Source organism: Petromyzon marinus, chromosome 25 (genome assembly GCF_048934315.1).
Source record: "Petromyzon marinus isolate PM22_M1 ecotype Great Lakes invasive population chromosome 25, UKy_Petmar_22M1.pri1.0, whole genome shotgun sequence".
Lineage (NCBI taxonomy): Eukaryota > Metazoa > Chordata > Hyperoartia > Petromyzontiformes > Petromyzontidae > Petromyzon > Petromyzon marinus.
In genome coordinates, this window is record NC_133691.1 from 16352658 (window position 1) to 16372011 (window position 19354).

The following is a 19354-nucleotide window of genomic DNA, read 5'->3' on the forward strand; positions in this document are numbered from 1 at the left end:
ATCAGATTTACCATGGAAGTCGAAATAGATGGCAAGATACCTTTTTTGGATGTCCTAATTAAAAAGAGACCTGATGGTTCAATGAGCCACTCTGTCTACAGGAAAGCTACCCATACGGATGCTTATCTGAAACCGGATTCCCACCACCATCCATCACAGAAGAATTCTCTCATCAAGACTCTGTATCATAGAGCCCAATGCATATCCGACCAGGAACACATAAGCAGTGAACTCAAGCACGTACACCAAGCTCTTAGGGCTAATGGTTACTCCGACTATACAATCCGCAAAGCTATCACTCAAACCATGAAGAAGAACCCTCTTGAGGAGCCTTTCAAAACCATCACTTTACCCTACATTGCTGGGATCACAAAAAAGATCTCCAAAATCTTGAATAAACACAAGATCCAGGTCCGTTTCAACACATTACATAAAATCCGTGATCTGGTTCCGTCTGTAAAAGATGTGATTCCGGACATACAATACCCTGGTGTCTACAAACTAAGTTGCCTCTGTGGTAGTAGTTACATTGGAGAAACCAAACGCCATGTCTTGGACCGCATTCGTGAACATAAAGCAGACCTTAAACACGGTAGGACCAACACCTCGGCCGTAGCAGATCATTGTTCTAATTCAGTAGGCTCACATGCCATTGACTTTTCCAAGACGGAGGTTCTTTGTAAGCCATCTGGCTTCCATGAGAGATTCGTTCATGAGGCTATCCACATATACAAGCACAGAGACAATTTCAACCGAGAAGATGGATTCTATCTTAGCAATCATTGGAAAGATTTGATAAATCATTTCAGTTCTTGATTGATTGTTCACGCTTACAGTGGCTTTCAGACAGCATACATTATAAAAAAAAATTCGTCTCCCCCCTCCTCTTTTCAAAAAAAAATAGATGGACTAGTCCTGGGCAAACTGCCAATCGCTGCGCGTGACGCCAACGTTTTTTTATAAATAAATAAATGTGCCGTTTAAAAATAAATTTATGCAAACCAACACACCTGATGATGACCGTTTGAGTTATGGTCGAAACGTCGTGAGAATTTTTTATTGTTTTATATATATTTTGTTATTTTGTTGTTTCTCTTCAACGTGACTTTACCGAAAAAACTAAGAATATGAATTACTGCAGTCGCGAAAGCTTTAAATCAAAATTTATATTTTTTTATTTTACTAGTTTGAGGCCCCACTGAGCTATGGAGCTATTTTTCAGAAGCAACCTGGCTATCACAAATGTTATCTTCAACGAAGTGGCTTATCCCGTGGAAATTTATAGAGGCCAAATACTCTAAACGCGTGATGTTTATTCTAAATGTAGTGAGAGAGACATGCAACCTCAAAATATACAGCAGGCAACAGGGTCCGGATTGAATCCACGGCCTCCTGCGTACCAGGCGAAGTAGTTAACATATTGCCACTGTGGTGCCCTGTGGTCACGTGAGGCCTACCACTTCTGAATGGCTTGTGATGCATATTTGAACATTACTGCAAGCGTCTTAGCCTCATTCATTAGTCAAGTATTCGAAGGGAATATTGTCATTTGGTAATGCTATTTCAAATGTCGCTCATTAAACGTTCAATTTTAATGCAATGCAATTGAGGAACTTTGTGGAGTCTTGTCGTGGTCTGGAGCTGTGGTTGTTGTGTTGCTACCTTGCCCAAGATTGCATTGGTTGACAAATTGGCAGGAATGTATGTACTTTGTATTTTTAGCAATTTGCTTACATTTTCTCCATCTTGCCTCTCATCGGTTTTGGAAATAGCTCGCTGACCCTCCCCTACTGGACATATGTGAAAAAGATCTTCATAGCTCATCGGATTCCTCCAGGATATAAAATAGATTCTGATTCTGATTAATCAGTGGCGCTGCGAACAACCTATTCCCTCTATTGCTGCGGGAATCTGCATCCACACATGATCAAGCACCCCTGTCTAATGCAATACTCATGGTTCCTTTGTCATAGGCATGTAATTCTGCAAATGTGCAGAAATGTCTACCGTATGCGACTTACTCCAGACAAGGTTAGACTATTAAACGTGACCTGTTGTGACACGTCTAATGTGTATTGTGTGGCCGTTAGCACAGAAAGATGCATCTGGTAATGTCCTAATGGACCAAAAATAGTAAAAAGGAGGCTGGGTCTGTGTTGTTCAGAGTGACCACCATATACAGACTCTTGTACGTACAAACGAGTTCGGTTCCATAGGTCTGTTCGTAAGTCGATTTGTTCGTGAGTCCAACTTTACTCCCATCGATTTCAAACACGTTTTACGACTTGTACACTAAACACGGGGAATGGCTTTAACAGTTGCCTCTGGTTCTTCACGTTCTGCAGATGTAGATGCCACCATCACCACCTATTGTGCGGTGGTTGAACTTGCGACTCTCGGTCCGAACAGGAAACTGGACATACGGACAGGTTTGATCATATCTCTGAAAGTTCGTAAGTCGAATGTTCGTAAGTAGAGGAGTCCCTGTGTAGTGGCATAGAATCGTAATGTAACAGCATAGCGCCTGCTGCTGGCAGGGAAAGGGATCTGAGGCTTACGGCCCTGACGTCAGCAGGCCAGGTTATACACAAGAGGGGGATCTAGGGAAAGGTCGCAGAAGATGCACTGAATTCATAATGATACAATAATTCAGTAACACTGTACAAGTGTACAGCACGTCAGATCATTACATGGCCTAACCCTGGTTGGAAACACCGTGGGAGTGAAGAAGAAGATTGATTAATAATCATTATTTACATTTGTAAGGTGCATTTTATCCGTATGCCACCAGACTTAACTTGGAGTGTCTAAATTCTCTTTGCCCACCAGAATGAATAGACCTCATCTTTCCCACCCCTGCAGACTTGGCATTAAAGTAGATACATGCTAATGTTTACAAAGTAACGGGCTCTTGACCAATTTCATTTCCACATAAATCAATCATTTGGAAATAGGCCCCACTATACCCCACCGACTACAGCACTCTAATCTTGCCTCCTCGTTTTGCCTCTTCCACCTGCCTCATGCTCGTCAGCACCGCCTTTCGTGCAGCCATGCGGGTGTGAGGTCATCATCACGAGAGGCCGTGCACTTCATCGTTCGCATGCGGCGGAGGAACCACTGAAGTCAAACGTTTACATACGTGCGGTTTAGTGGGGCCATTTCCGAGCGAACTCGGTTTTAAAGTGTTTATCGTTGAATGTGGAAGGGTTTGGGTTAGTTTTCGGGTTACCACCTTTTCCACTATGGAGATCAAACCCAGACCTATGTTTCAGTCGGTCTAGGTCTGTCAACAACCATGCAGTAGTAAAGTTCAGCACAGTACCGGTACCAGATCTCGGTACAAATTAATTCATGCCACCCAAACACAGATGCCAATTCACAGACTGTCTCGGCTGGACCGGGACAGGAGGTAACCCAAGGGTAGTGGGAGGATAACCGCTTTGTGAGCTATTTGTAAGTAATGCGTTTAGAGTATTTGGCTACTATAAATTTCCACGTGATAAGCCACTTCGTTAAGCTATAATTTGTGGCCAGGTCGCTTCTGAAAAAGAGCTATATAGCTCTCAATGGGCCTTACCTGGTAAAAAAAAAGGTTTACTTTAATGGTATACATACTTGAATTTTACTGTGGATGTTTTAAACATGTCCTGTCTAACTGTCAACTTTGTTTGAATTTCAGTGGGAGAAGATGCTTCTCACACAGACGTTAAAGCAGGTACCAGAGTCCACCTGAAGCTACTGCAGTGTGCGCCTCATATAGGATTCCATCCATTACTGTTGGTGCGATGGTTTGGATTTTCAAGTTGAAATCTCCTAGTTCATTTTATTTTTACCCAGGCGACAACTCAATTGTCAAGGGTAGTCCTGTTTGGAAGAGGCATCCATGTCTCTTGAGTTCCACATCTTGGAGAGGATGTGATTAGTCAGCATCGATGCCAGTTTAGTTGGTGTCACGCATCATGCGTGCATTCTTAAATTACTGACGCTGACTGAAGACTGAAGATGCAAGTGTGCCATCTGACAATGATAGTTATGAAGCCATTTTTTGCCATTGCCAATCTTCCTTTGTGCTCTGTCAGATTCTGGGATAACACGGCCTTGGTGAAGTCCCCTGGACTTGTGTAATTTCTGTATCAATTTTTTTTGTTTCATTTTGAAATCTCTGCTCCACTTCCTTCAATTGCATCCATCTGCACCTCCGATTAGCACGGCTGGCTGACGTACGGCGCGAAAGAGGTTCAACGCACATACCTACAAGGAGTGTAAATTCATACGGTGCCAGAAACTCTGCACGAGTTCGTGCCGAGTTCTCCCGATGGTGCCGTCGATGTTTGTCCAGCGACAAGCCATTCATTGCCACGCTCGAACCTGTCTCACCTCCACAATCACAGGGCCGAGTGCGTGACGTGTCCGGCAAGCCGTGTGATGTGTCTGCGGATGATAATGTTCAGCAGAGGCCTGTGCCTTCTCCCACAGACGCCGCGCAACTGACGCCGCTCCCAGCGCCGCCGACCTCTGCTTCCCTGGCCAGGGCCACGGGGAGTTCCTCTCCTCTGCTGGACACCCCGTGTGCTGGACCTGCTGCTCCACCACACTTGCCTGCCCACTACACAGGCACAAAGAGGTACGGGCAGAACTAATGCATAAATGCTTTCAACATAAGTTGGAGAGAGCTGAGCCTTTCTAGGAATTCGGCAATGCTTTCCCACCTGTGACTGCTCCCGATATATGACTCGAGAGCATGTAGGTTTTGCTTGCAGGCCACACACACACACATTAATGATGTGTTTGGTATTATCTCATGGAAAATAATAAGTTGCACAAGGGCCAGGGTCATGCCCCATTCATTCTGAACGATTAAACCAAACTGACCCACGTTCACACACGAGAGCAGAGAGGTTGGCTGCAGGGTGACGCACGCGAAGAACGCGTCACTGTGAAAGAGTTAGAAGGTCCCCCTTCGTACCTTCTTACTCTCCCTCCCACCCCCCTCCTTCCGGTCAGGTGATTTTGAAGTGTCGTCGTCGTCACGCGAGGACGTGGACCGAGACAGCGCGTGGAACCAGTGGCTGCGCTCCGAGATCCCGGGGCTCTTCCTGCTGGCCCTGCACACGTTTACCGTGAGTCGGCGCAGATGTGGCCTCGCGACTTGGGCTGCCACCTGTCCGCGTTTGACCCCCGGACAGTGTTCGGGTGGCAGCAGGAATTGATTTGTGTCGAGATCTGGTACCCCGGGTATGGCTATGGTTGATTTTAATCACCGTGAACTGTACAGTTTTAACAATAGACCTGGGCTCGCTGATAAATGTGCCTGGGTTTGTTCTGTCGTGGAAATGGTGGCAACTGTACTTGGGGCATCGGCACGTGTATTCGCGCTCCGGCTCCATTTACACCGAGAGTCACGTGCTTGTCTCGTGTGGGGAGTGGTGGTGTGGCTGTTAGGGGGCATCCATTTAGTATGTATGCATGGAGGGGGGAGGAGGGGTTAACCCACATGCATACGCTTGCGTATGGGGGGTCTACTGACAATGTGTAAGCCGACTGCAACGGCATGAATCTGCCCATCGCAGTGACATGGGGAAGTAATTGCTTCCGACAAAGGCGTTCTATGACCTTTTAAATCGTACTCAGGTTTGAGAACGGGGACAGTTTGCATTAATGATCCTGAATCATTACAATTCCTTGACTCTCCGGCAGTGGTGAATCGTTCCAACCACCAGTAGGAATCGTGTATATGTTGTGTATGTGTATGCACAGCTGTACCCATTGGCTTCTGTTGTGGTCATGTACGTTTATTTTTTATTTCGTGGAATATCACTTGCTGTACTCTACGCTGTGAGTGCTTTGTGTAGATAGGAATCATGTTATGTAGAGAATATAAATCTAATTCAGTACCTCTATATGTCTCCCACAGACGAGCGGGGAGACAGCAGCCAGGCGGTGAGCCGGCACTCTCAACAATCGCCCAAGCTCTGCGGTTCTCTTTACATTCCGATATTTGCAGCCACTTACTGAGTGTTTACATGTGGGGGAAAACCAGTACACTCGCAGAAAACGAACGAATGTGAGCAAGGGGGCAACGTTCTATCCCGTGCAGATGGAAAGGATTCCACAGTTGTGATCCACTGCCTCCTGGCAAGCCAGGGTATGACTCATCCTCGATGCCCACCGTAAGGGAGATTGCACACTTGCAATTGAATTCCCTGAGATTATTTATATCATGGGGTAGGCAGTGACAAAGCCCCTGACTCACTTAACACGAACATGTGGTCCAGTGCATTGTACGTGCAAGGATACTCGCTTTCCACAATGCATGAAAGTGTGTTGTGCTTGAATCTTGACTTAAAGCTTTCGTGACTGCAGGAATTAATATTTTTGGGGTCTTTCGATAAAGTCACGTAGATAGAACAATAAAATAATAAAAATAAAGTGAATACAAAATAATAATAAAAATATCACGACGTTTTGATCACAACACAAGCAATCTTCATCATTTTTCTCCTGATGACGATTGCTTGTGTTGCGATCGAAACGTCGTGATATATTTTACTTTTTTATTCACTTTATTTTTATTTATTGTTCTATCTACGTGACTTTACGGAAAGACCCAAAGAATATGTGTTGAACTTCTTTCGCAGTGTACGTAGCCAACCGTGCTAATCTGTGGTACATTAACACCTTGCCACAAATGCCCTGTTGCTCATGAGCACAGCGACTCAAATGAATCAGGCGCAAGGTTTGCGTGATTAATTCTTACAAAGTGGGGTCTATAATGAACAATATGGCTGAAGCTCGAGTTCTATTCATTTAAAACCAAACGTGTTTCTTACCAACCATACCTGGTGTTTGCACACAGATACAGATTATGGGCGATGCGTTCTACACCATTCGGAATGCGCTGTTGCAATGTGCAGCCACAGCTGCTGCAAAAAATATTCGTCTCGGTTTGATCCACTGAACAATATCCACTGACCACACCGCACGCGCAACAATTATATAACTATGAACAAAAATATGAATAAATTAAGATGGTTTATTAAATATATTGCACGTAAGAAAATACAGCAATAGACGTAAAAATACATGGCAGTTTAACACGTAGGCTTTCGCGACAAATATCCATAATACAGGTTTTATGGGTTGGATCAAGTAAATATATAAATGTGTCGTTAAAGCCGCCACGACCCGACGGCCAACTAGTAAGGGTTGTCACGTAAACAGAACATGCCAATTCATCACTAGTACAGCACACCGGTGTGTGGTGTGTTGGAGAGCCAAGCTACAACATTAACCATCGGAGTATGACGTTTCAGTAATTACAACTAGCTTCATCAGGCAACACAAGATTTGGGAGAAGTCCACCTGTTTAATTCCTTATATAGAGGCGTAGATGTGGTGACAGCACTTGTGCGCTCTTTGACCGCAAAGTTGGGGGGGGATTAATGAATCAACGTACATTATACATGCACATTATGCTAGCCCATTGATCTTGTACTTAGTGTCCATTGTGTGTACTAAAACAGCCGTACAAACGGTAATTTGATGATTCTCTCCCATGCAGCACTAAGTCGGTAGCTATCCAAACGATTACAATTATTTTTATTTCTTTAAATTTCGATGGATTCTGTAATTAGTCTTGGCCCGTAGTAACTAGTTTTGCACAGAACTTCAACATTATCAAAATCAATTGAGTGTCCTTGTGGGCACGCGTGTTCTGCTGCTGCTGACAGTTGTATTTGTGAGCATTTCATATTTCTGTGGTGTTCTTTTAGTCTCGTGCTGATCATTCGTCCTGTTTGCCATACATAGCATTTGCCACAAGTGCAATTAATCCGGTACACACCTTCTGTTGATAGCTTCAGTAATAGAACAGCAAAGAAATATCCAATAGGCCTTTTCGTAGGTTTCCATATGCCTTCTGAATTTGCCTGGCTGATCAAAGTTTCGACCGCAGATGCCATTGGTCAGGGGTCTCTTTGTCCGTTCTCATGTGGGACTCTAGGCATGATGGCAGTTGGAATGCTTTCCCACAGACTTGGCAAGACATTTGTTTTCTCACTCTAGTGACTATGGGAGTGAGGTGGAGTCGAGACGGGCGCTGGTCAGGCGTGGCGTTTCCCAGCAGGCGCCTTCGTTCCATGCACGGTTGCTGTGATAGCAATAACTTCGTTGCACGCAGGTGCGCCCTTTGCAGAAGGTGGCATTGTCTGCAACTCTGCCTCCTCACCACCAGGACTCGACAAGCTGCTGCTGCTGGAGCTGCTGGTGCCATCCATGGCAAAGGCAATTCTTCCAGCACCATGACTCGCATCCGAGTAGCTCTGACACACCTTTAACACCGCATTGGCAAAATTGCCGTCATTCACCATGCCACGTGCGCCCCTTGAGTTATTTCCGTGGGTCTCCATATGCCTTCTGAGTTTGTAGGGCTGATCAAAGCTTTGATCGCAGATGTTGCAGCTTTGACCACCGGTCTTGTGCATTCTCATGTGGGACTCTAGGCACCATGCCAGTTGGAATGTTTTCCTGCAGACGTCGCAAGAGATTTGTTTTCTCACTCTAGTGATACTATCAGATTCTAGTGACTCTATCGGATTCAACACCGCATTGGCAAAACTGCCGTTATTCACCAAGCCTGGTGCACCCTTTATCATGTAATCCTTTTCGTGGGTCTTCATATGCCTTTTGAATTTTCCTTGCTGATCAAAGCTTCGTCCGCATATGCCGCAACATTGATCACGGGTCTCCTTGTGCGTTCTTACGTGGGATTCTAGGCACCATGCCAGTTGGAATTTTTTTCCCACAGACGTCACAAGAGATGAGTTTTTTCACTCTTGTAACTCTACCGGATTGAGACGGGTGCTGGTGAAGTGCCATCGATGGTAAAGGCAATTCTCCCAGCACCACCATGACTCGCAGCGGAGTTGCTCTCGCACATCTGAAACAAAAGACAAAGGTCAAGCGCATTACACCTGTGTCATATGTGGACTCACAAAGGCATACATAAGGTGACAAGATTCATTATAACAGATTCATTATAACAGAAGTCCTCAATAGTGCAGATCCTATCATGTACTATTTTGCTCCTTATCCACCCAAATAAGTACTCTTTGGTTCTTTCAGTAACGTCACGTACGTAGAAAAATAAAATAAAAAACAACATTACGACATTTCGATCGCAACACAAGTGTTCGTCGTCAGGCGGAAAAAATAATCCAGCGGTAGAACTGCTGAACCAGCGAGAGAGCTGTTAAAACAAGAGGTTATATACGTGGTGAAGGGCAACCAGGTGGGGTCTGAGCTGGAAAGGAATTCCATCCCCGGATGCAAGCACGTCAGTTGTGTTAATGGGGGAGATTAGGGAGAAGATTAGCATGAAATGAGCTTCCGTCGCCGCATAAGAGTATCGTCCTCGCATATGGGCACAAGAGCAGTGTTAATGGGAGATCAGCACTGTGTTGATGGGAGAGATTAGGCAGAGAGATTAGGGAGATTAGCAAGTTAATGTCATGTCTATGTGTAACACAAGCTGCGGCGCTGCCAACTGCGCTGTGAGAGGCAAGCACGTCCACGCAAGAGAACCACCGCAGTGAGACACACAGCCCATCACACAGCCAGAACCATCGATACATCGAGGCTAAGGGAGCAGAGGTGGCCATGTTAGTGAGACCCCAGCCCATTAATGCAGAGGCACCTAACAGGGCAATGCAACTCAGAGAGTCGGAGATAACAGCCAAACGGCAGGGAAGAATGGGAGCGCCACAGCAAGTTACGACTTTGCTTGGTTAATAACGTCCTTCCAATGATTGCTCAGCTTATACCCATCTTCTCGGTTGAAATTGTCTCCGTGTTTATTTTTCTGGATGGCTTCATGGACAAATCTTTGATGGTAGCCCGAAGGTTTGCAGAGTACCTTGGTCTCGGTAAAATAATATCGTGCGAGCCCACTGCGTTATAACAATGATCATCCACGGCAGAGGTATTGGTTCTGCCGTGTTTCAAATCTGCCTTGTGTTCGCGAACACAGTCCGAGACATGACGTTTCGTTTCCCCAATGTAACTGCTGCCGCAGGACACAACTTAGTTTGTAGACACCAGGGTATTGCATGTCAGGAATGACATCCTTCACAGGTGGGATCAAATCACGGATTTTGTGTACTGTATTGAATCGGACCTGGATCTTGTGTTTGTTTAAGATTTTGGAAATCTTTTTGGTGACACGTGCTATGTACGGTAAGGTGATTGTTTTTATTGGATCCTCAGAAGGTTGTCTCCCCATGGTTGGAGATACAGCTTTGCGGATTGTGCGGTCTGAGTATCCATTGATCTTGAGGGCTTGGTGTATGTGTAGAGGCATTAATCGGCACTCCCCATCCTGTTAGCGGGTAGCTTCCCCTTTCTCGTCAACAGGGGGCGGAAGCGCTATCACGCCACTGTTAATGACTATGGCCCAAGGGGCCAACGACAATCCCTGGGAAGTGGATCCTGAGACACATTCCCCAGACCCCGGGAGGGGGGACTGGGGGATGATGTCACCTTCCAGAAAGTTCTGTAAGGGAGGCGTGGCTAGGGCGGAGCAAGCCACGAACCAGTATATAAGCCGGACCTCTCAAGGGTCCGGCTCAGGCATCTCCAAGCCGAAGACTGTAGACCTGGGCTGAAGTTAGGACCCTGGACCCCAAGCTCCGTCGTCCTTCCAAGGGTCGGAGCTCAGTGAGGCCAGTGGTCAGGACCCGAAGACCCTGGCACGGTCGGGTCAGCATAGCCTCCCCTAGGGCCCCCAGCCAGAGGACAGGGAATTAACGGGTTCCCAGTGTTAGGGCCCGTGTAGTCCGGAGGCCATACCTCCCCAGGTATCGGGTGAAGGGGCCGCTACCCCTTTGTGTTAGGGACCCTGTAAAATAGTGTTAATAAATATCGTGTTGCCTCGCAAGAAGTTCTCCGCCGATTATTTACCCACTTCATATGTGCTCCAGTTCACTGGCTAGGTGGCGCTGGTCGGAGATGCAGCGGATTATTTTTTCCACCTGAGGACGACCGCTTGTGTTGCGATAGAAACATCGTTATATGTTATTTTTTATTTTATTTTTCTACCTACGTGACTTTACCAAAAGAACCAAAGAGTATGGATTTCTGCAGTCACAGAAGCTTCAAATCATCACCCAAATAAGATTTTGTATATGAACAACAATGACTATCTCCAATTTCCAAATGTTACCCACCAGAGATCCTTTCTGTATATACACAACAGCAAGCGAATTATAGCACAATACGTTCAGTCCGTATTCATGACACACTTGACTCCCAATCCTCATGTAAGATTGCAATATAATTTCTGCATGAGGGCCCGTCAAAAAGTGTTGAGAATGGACACTTTTTCCAAAAAACTACGTAAAATATTCTTAATTAAAAGTCCAGTATAGTACTCTTCGTGGCACTCATAAGTGAACTTCATTATTCCTCATGTTAATTATTACAATATTAACGATTTACCCAGGAAAGCCTCATTGAGTCTAAAGACTGATTTTTTTCAGAAGTTTCTCATTGCAATGAGATATTAGGCAATTATATTAATGAGCGTTTGGCTCTGTGTGAGTTGAACCCAGAGAGACCCCCACCTTGCACATGGGGAAACAGCACAACTCTGCACAGATTCTACCCACACTCGATAAATAATTAAAACCGATCTTGATTTGAAGCTTTTGTGACTGCAGGAATCCATACTCTTTGGTTCTTTCGGTAAAGTCACGTAGGTAGAAATAAAACAAAATAAATCACGACGTTTCGATAGCAACACAAGCCATCGTCTTCAGGTGAAAATCGCGACAGCCGCGATGTCTGCTGCGAGCAGCACGATGTCTGCTGCCTTGTGAAGAGAAGCTGTTACCAGCAAGAGTTTATATAAGTTTTTGAGAACAAAGGTAGCCAAAGTAGTGCTAATGGGTTATTATAGTGTAAAGGTAATAAATAGCGTGCCATGTTAAAGGAAATGAACTTAGATTAGCATGTTGGATTATAGTGCAAAGTTAATTTGCTTCCGTAGCGCATAAGAGTTCAGATTAGCATGTAGGATTAGCATATGTATTTTGATAAGAGATGCATGTAAAAGTTAGTGAAAAAAATAGCAAGTTAATGTCAGTCTATGTGTAAGCAAGAATAGCATGTTAAAGTTGATGAGAAAAGTATGTCAAAGTCAATGAGCGAAGTTAATGAGAATATCATGTTAAAGTCAATGAGAGATGAGCAAGTCGATGTCAGTCTACGTGTAATAAATAGCGTGGTATGTTAAAGTTAATGAACTTAGCATAAGAACGGCTGGCGGGAGAGAGAGAGAGAGAATGTGTTTTAATGAGAGAAGCATGTAAAAGTTAATGAAAAAATTAGTAAGTTAATGTCAGTCTATGTGTAACCAAGACTGGCATGTTAAAGTTAAAGAGAAAAGCATGTAAAAGTACATGAACGAAGTCAATGAGAATATCATGTTGAAGGCAATGAGAGATGAGCAAGTCGATGCAGTCATGCCGGTGGTAGCATGTCCACGTGTGACAAAAGCAGCCGTGTTAGCGATCCAAAAGATGGCCGTGCCAACGCGTTCGGGTGCGGAGCTCGCTGCCGCCACGGAGCTCGCTCCCGCCGCGGAGCTCGCTCCCGCCGCGGAGCTCGCTGACGTCACAAAGCTCTGCCCCCCCCCCCCCCAAAACCATATTTCCATTTTGAAAATAAAACATGCTTCAAATCGCTTTAAACTATTGTCATTGTATTTAATGTGGCGCTGCACTCTGATGTTGTAGGAGAAAACATTTATTAAAAAGTCTATTTAACTAAGTAGAACATGTTGTCTATATTTATTTTAAGTTGCGCATTTTGACGTGACGTCACATTTCTCAACCCCCCTCGTCACAAATGTCTGACCCCCCCCTCCCCAGGTGCGTGACGTCATTTATGGACGGCCCCCATCGCCTTAAAATGCAAACTCACGCTTGCAAACTGAACCCGCGGAACTTTTTTTGTTCGGCAGCGCGATCCTCCACGAGATGTAATGAGTCGGCCTCGCGCTGCGAGTGAGTGTGAGTGAGAGAGCATCGTCCCCCACTCATCCTGATGTCGAGGGTAAATGGGGGAGGTTTAGGCCTGTGACTCATGCAGCTGCAATGACTGCTTTGTGTACGCGGTCCAGACCTCCCCAGAGATCCTGGCTGACAGAGGAGGTGTTCAGGATTGTTGAGAAAAAGCGACAGGCCCACTCTAATCGTCTACAGCATCCCACGTCAGAGAATGAGGAGGCTTACCGCAGCCATCGCTCGGAGGTTCGGAGAGCCGTGAGGCGCTGCAAGGATGGGGGGTGGTCACGGGTTGATGAGGAGATGAAGTCTGCCTCAATGGCCCGCGATCACAAATTCCTATTTAACTCCATCAAAAAAGTAACCTACACCGCCACACCTATTACCATTGTAGAGGTAATCGTCACTCACCACTCTGTGGGCTGGTAGCTTCCCCTAATCGTCAATAGGGGGCGGAAGCGCTATCACGCCAGGGCTAATGTCCATGGCCCAAAAAGGGGCCAAGACAATACATATCGTGTTGCCTCAGAAGTTTATTCGTCAATTTATACCCACTACACCATCATTAGGGGAACGAAGGGTGATCCAATCTCCGACCGCCAGCGACAGGTTTGCAGATTTGCTGAGCATTTCTGTGAGGTCCTGGGGGAGGGGGAATCCCTCAGCCTGGAAAACATCATGGGACAAAGTGGGGATGACCCTGCTGAGGATGCAGTGCCTCAAATATTGGAGGAGGAAGTCACCCTCTGTGAGTGGCTGGCTGAGGTACTATCCGTTGAGGAAGTACTGAGGGCGATCCAGAGTCCGAGAACAGGAAAGGCACCGAGCAGAGATGATCTCCAAAGCGAAATGCTGAGGGAGGGTGGCGTTTGTGCGTAGACTGCCCTACATGACATCATTACAACAGTCTGGGCCACTGGACGGGTTCCGCAGGATTGGAAGGATGCCCTGGCGGTCCCCCTCTTTAAGAAGGGGGACCGCACAGACTGTAACAACTACAGGGGCATCTAACTCCTCAGTGTGCCGGGAAAGGTCCTGGCAAGGATTATTCAACATCGCCTTGCTAGGTACGCTAAGGAGAGGCTTGCGGAGCCCCAATGCGGTTTCAAGAAAGGGCGGTCCTGCAAAAATGTCATATTTTCTGTCCGTCTGCTACAGCAGAGGTGGAGGGAATTCCAACTAGACCTACATCTCTGCTTTATTGACCTGGCTAAGGCCTATGATACCATCAGTAGGCCTGGGCTCTGGGTTGTTCTTCGTGCTTTTAGAGTCCCTGACCCTCTGCTCACACTCATTAAGGACCTTCATGATGGTGAGCAGACCCGAGTAAAACTACATAGCCGGGAGTCAGAGCCATTCCCTGCGACAGGGATGTCCTCTGGCTCCAACATTATTTAACATCTATTTCGACCACATAGTTCGTGAAGCCTTCAGTAGCTGTACCAGAGGAATTTACGTCTGGTACAGATACAATGGGAGGCTGATCGATGCCCAGGTGCGGTCAAGGGATGTCTCCCTATTGGTCAACCACATTATGTATGCCGACGACCTGGTAATTGCTGCTCATTCAGAGGAGGAGTTGGAGGCGCTGCTGCTGAAACTGGAGTGTGCCACTAAGAGGTGGGGCCTTACCATCAGCCCAACCAAAACGAAGCACCTGCCTGGGTATTTTGTGCCATCGGGCACTCTACCCCCACAACTCCCAATCGGGGATGGGGCAGTTGGGGAGAGAGTGGAGAGTTTTCCATACCTGGGCAGTGTGCTCATGATCGGCTCCGGTTTAACAGCAGAGGCCTCACTCCGAATTATCTTTTCATCGGTTGTGTAACGTTGTGTGGAAGCTATCTGGTCTGTCGCTCCGCATGAAGCTTCGGTTCTTCTCGGCCACAGTCATTCCCTCCCTTCTCTACGCTTGCAAAACGTGGACCCCCCTAATGCAGCATCTTCACCAGTTAGAAACATTTAGGCTGGCCTGCCTACGATCAATCCTGGGTTTAACCAGGCTGGATTGTGTGAGGAGCTCACAAATCCTCAAAAGATCTGGACAAAGTCCCATCGGTGAGCTCCTCCAGCAGGCAAGGCTGCGTTGGCTGGGCCATGTAGCCCGCATGCCCAATCACCGCATGCCCAAACAGCTTTTGTTCGGCCGGATCGAGGGAGCTAAACGGGCGTGGCACGGACTAGAGAAGAGATGGAGTGATGTGGTACAGGAGGATGTGGAGCTGAGTGGACTTGCCAATGACTGGTACCAGCGGTGTCTCTACTGGGCAGTTGGAGGCAGTCGCCCTCCAACAACAACGGAGGGCGGAGGAGCGACGCTCAGAAAAACGAGCGGAGCGTCGGGTGGCTAAAGCTCAGCAAGTTGGCACAGTAGGGGGCACAGGTGGTGCATCAGCCAGTAATCTCAGTCATCTCAGTCAGTCGACCAGTGGCACCTGGGTCTGCCCCGTGACCTCCTGCCAGCCGGCGATCGACACTTCACGTAGCCTCAAGGTGCACATAGCCTGGCATAAGCGTCGTGGTGACGTCACCACCACTTAGTGGCGTATGGCGGTTGTTGTTTTGAGACAGTAAGAGAGTGTGAGGTCGACTCTGCCTCAGATGAGTACCTGGTGCGGTGTGTCGTAAACATCGCTACTGGGGGAGACAAAGGCCGCCGTGGAGGAGAATCCTAAAATAATAAAAGCTTTGATTATAATATTATGATATTATTATTATGATATTATAATATTATTATATTATAATATTATGATATTATAATAAAAGCTATACTAAAAGCTTTTTAAATTAAAAATACAAAAAAATTGAAATAATGAAAGCTTTTATTATTTAAAATTTATTATTTATTTTTTCAATTGGCAAAATCTACACGCCATATTCTTGGTTCTTCAGGTAAGTCACGTAGATTTGAAAATAAAAATAATTATATTTAATTTAAAAATATAAATTATAATATTTAAACTAATAAAAGCTTTATTATTTTCAATTTATCATTTGAAATTTTAACATACAAAAAAATAAAATACAAATAATAAATTGAAAATAATAAAAGCTTTTATTATTTTAACATAAATTGAAAATAAAAGCTTTTATTATTTTCAATTTATTATTTAAATTTTATTAACAGGTCCCTGCAGGGTGGGCTGGTAGGGCAAGTCTCTGCGCTGCCTATTGCTGATTTTACACCCAACAGCACGAGATTTCACTTCGTTAAAGTATTGAAAGGGGACGGACGGACACATTAATCTATTGCAGGCTGGTACACTCAGTTTACAACTTCGTTCCTACCAGTATTATGACTTTTACCGAAGGAAGCAATAATCTGGCGTGTAGATGCTGCCATCTGCTGGCCACCATTGTTGGGTGTAGATTGAGACAAACTTTCGTGACTTCAGGAATTTATATTCTTGGTTCTTTCGGTAAAGTCACGTCCATAGAAAATAAAAAAATATCAAATCAAATAAAAATGTGAAATTTTTAATAATAAAAGCAAAAAACCCACATTCATATTCTTGGTTCTTTCGGTAAAGTCACGGAGATAAAAAAAATACAATTTTAAAATAATCAATTGAATAAAAGCTTTTAATATTATTTAAGCTTTTGTTATATTCAATTTATTTTTTTAATTTTTAAATTGGCAGAATCTACACGCCACGTTGGTGGCCGGCAGGTGGCAACATCTGCACGCCGAAATCTTGGTTTTTTCGTTAAAGTCACGCAGATTTTAAAATAAAAATAATATAATTAAATTTAAAAATACAAATAATAAATTGAAAATACTAAAAGCTTTCATAATTTTCATTTTTTAAATTTTATTATTATTTTCCATCTACGTGACTTTACCGAAGGAAGCAATAATATGGCGAGTAGATGCTGCCATCTGGTGGCCAACAACGTTGGCAGGTGGCAGCATCTACACGCCAGATTCTTGGTTCTTTGGGTAAAATATAAATAATAAAGAAAAGTAAAAAAAAAATCATGATTTAGTATTTTTTCATTTAATTCTATTATTTTCATTTTCAAATCGACGTTACTTTACCGAAAGAACCAAGAATATGGCGTGTAGATTCTGCCAATTAAAAAAAAAAATACAAATTAAAATAATAAATTAAAAATAATAAAAGCTTTCATTATTTTCCATTTATCTTTTGTATTTTTTATTTAATTTTTTTATTTTCATTTTCAACCTACATGGCTTTACCGAAAGAACCAAGAATATGAATCTGGATTTTGATTATTATTTTCAATCTATTTTAATTTCTAAATTGGCAGCATCTACACGCCATATTCTTGGTTCTATCGGTAAAGTCACGTCGATAGAAAATAAAAAAATAATCAAATCAAATCAAATAAAATGTGTGAAATGGAAAGTAATAAAAGCAAAAAACCCACATTCATATTCTTGGTTCTTTCGGTAAAGTCACAGAGATAAAAAAAATGAAACAAAATTTTGATTTTATAATAATAAATTGAAAATAATAAAAGCTTTTATTATTTTCCATTTATTTTTTTGTATTTTTAAATTGGCAGAATCTACACGCTATAATCTTAGTTCTTTGGGTAAAGTCACGTAGATAGAAAATATAAATAATAAAAGAAAAGTAAAAATGTATATAATATTTTTAAAAATATTTATTTTATTGTTTCCCTTCTACGTGACTTTACTGAAAGAACCAATAATATGAATCACTGCAGTCACGAAAGCTTTAAATCAAAATATAATAATAACAATTCATGATTTTCATTTAATTATTTTATTTTTATTTTCAAATCGACGTCACTTTACCGAAAGAACCAAGAATATGGCGTGTAGATTATGCCAATTTTAAAATTACAAATAAAAGTAATTTTATTATTTCAGATTTATTTTTTATTAAATTTATTTCATTATTTTTAAATCTACGTGACTTTTCCGAAAGAACCAAGAATATGAATCTGGATTTTTGCTTATTATTTTCAATTTATTATTTTAATTTTTCAATTTGAAGAATCTACACGCCACGTTGGTGGCCGGCAGATGGCAGCATCTACACGCCATATTCTTGGTTCATCTTCTTTGGTTCTTTCGGTAAAGTCACGTAGCATGAGAATAAAATAATAAATTGAAAAAATAAAATAACACAATAAAATTCTCACGACGTTTCGGCCACAACACAAGCGGCCTTCATCAGGTGAAGGGACGAGACTGTCTGGAGGACAGCACTGGAGCGAACAAAGCCAAGCTCAGATCGAGACCTTTAAGCTGTGTGAGAAGAAACAAAGCGCCTTGACAAAGGAATTAGCATTGAATTTAGCATTGAAATGGCTGAGTGATTAGCTTGTGACTGGTCACAGATATGGCTATGTTAAAGTCAAAGCATACACGTCCTCAGAGGCACCCCTTGACAAAGGAATTAGCATAGAATTTAGCATTGAAATAGCTGAGTGATTAGCTTGTGACTGGTCACAGAAATGGATGTGTTAAAGTCAAAGCCTACACATCTGAGCTATTAATTATAACTGGGTCAGTGTCTACTTCAAATATTGTTCAGGCTCTGGAGACTTCCAAAGTTATTCGTGATGTTATACATTTGGTTCGTTTTGAGCATAATCGCGACCTTATATAATTATGACGTGATATACACGTGGAATATACGCACACAAACATCCTGTACACGTGTGTCGTGCCCTCTATTGTCCACATAGACGGCTTGTGCTGACTAGAGAACGATCTTAACAAACAATGTCGTGACATGTATCAGCCCTTTGTCGATCCAGCGTTTTGATAGAGGCCTCCCCCACACCATGTCGTTCGTGGGAGTTGTTTAACCATACTTCACCATGCCGGTCAATGCGGGTTTGGTGAAGTGAGGAGGCCCAGAAACTTGTATATGCAGATACGAGTTTGCCTGTGCTTGCATCTGCAGAATTACATTCTCACACATCTTCAAGTGTAGTTTAATACTTCTAAAAATGCATTTATTCTTCAGGATTCCATAAAGTACTGTGGTAAAAAGAAAACAACTTGATTTGAATAAATTTCGATTTAAAGCGTTCGTGACTGCAGGGATTCATCTTCTTGGTTCTTCAGTAAAGTCACGTCGAAGAGAAATAATAAAATAATTAAAATTAAACAATAAAATTCTCACGACGTTTCGGCCACAATACAAGTAGCCTTCCTCAGGTGAAGAAACAGAACTGTCGGAAAGACAGCGCTCCAATGAACACTGCTAAGCTTGGCAGCGTATTTTAAGCTGGGTGGGAGGAGCAGAGCGCCTTGACAAAGGAGTTTACATATCAACAGAATAATT

The 19354-nt window shown here is 43.7% G+C and overlaps 1 protein-coding gene across 1 annotated transcript in view; it reads right to left on the minus strand.

Moving 5' to 3' along the window:
* Positions 1-4376: 4376 nt before the first annotated feature.
* LOC142929094 (anoctamin-5-like) overlaps positions 4377-19354 on the minus strand; it is a gene marked incomplete at its 5' end in the record, with an annotated part of 56871 nt that continues 41893 nt past the window's right edge. The window contains one exon of the mRNA XM_076069546.1: positions 4377-4380. Within this exon, the coding sequence (XP_075925661.1) occupies positions 4377-4380 (4 nt within the window). The remainder of the gene's footprint in view (positions 4381-19354) is intronic.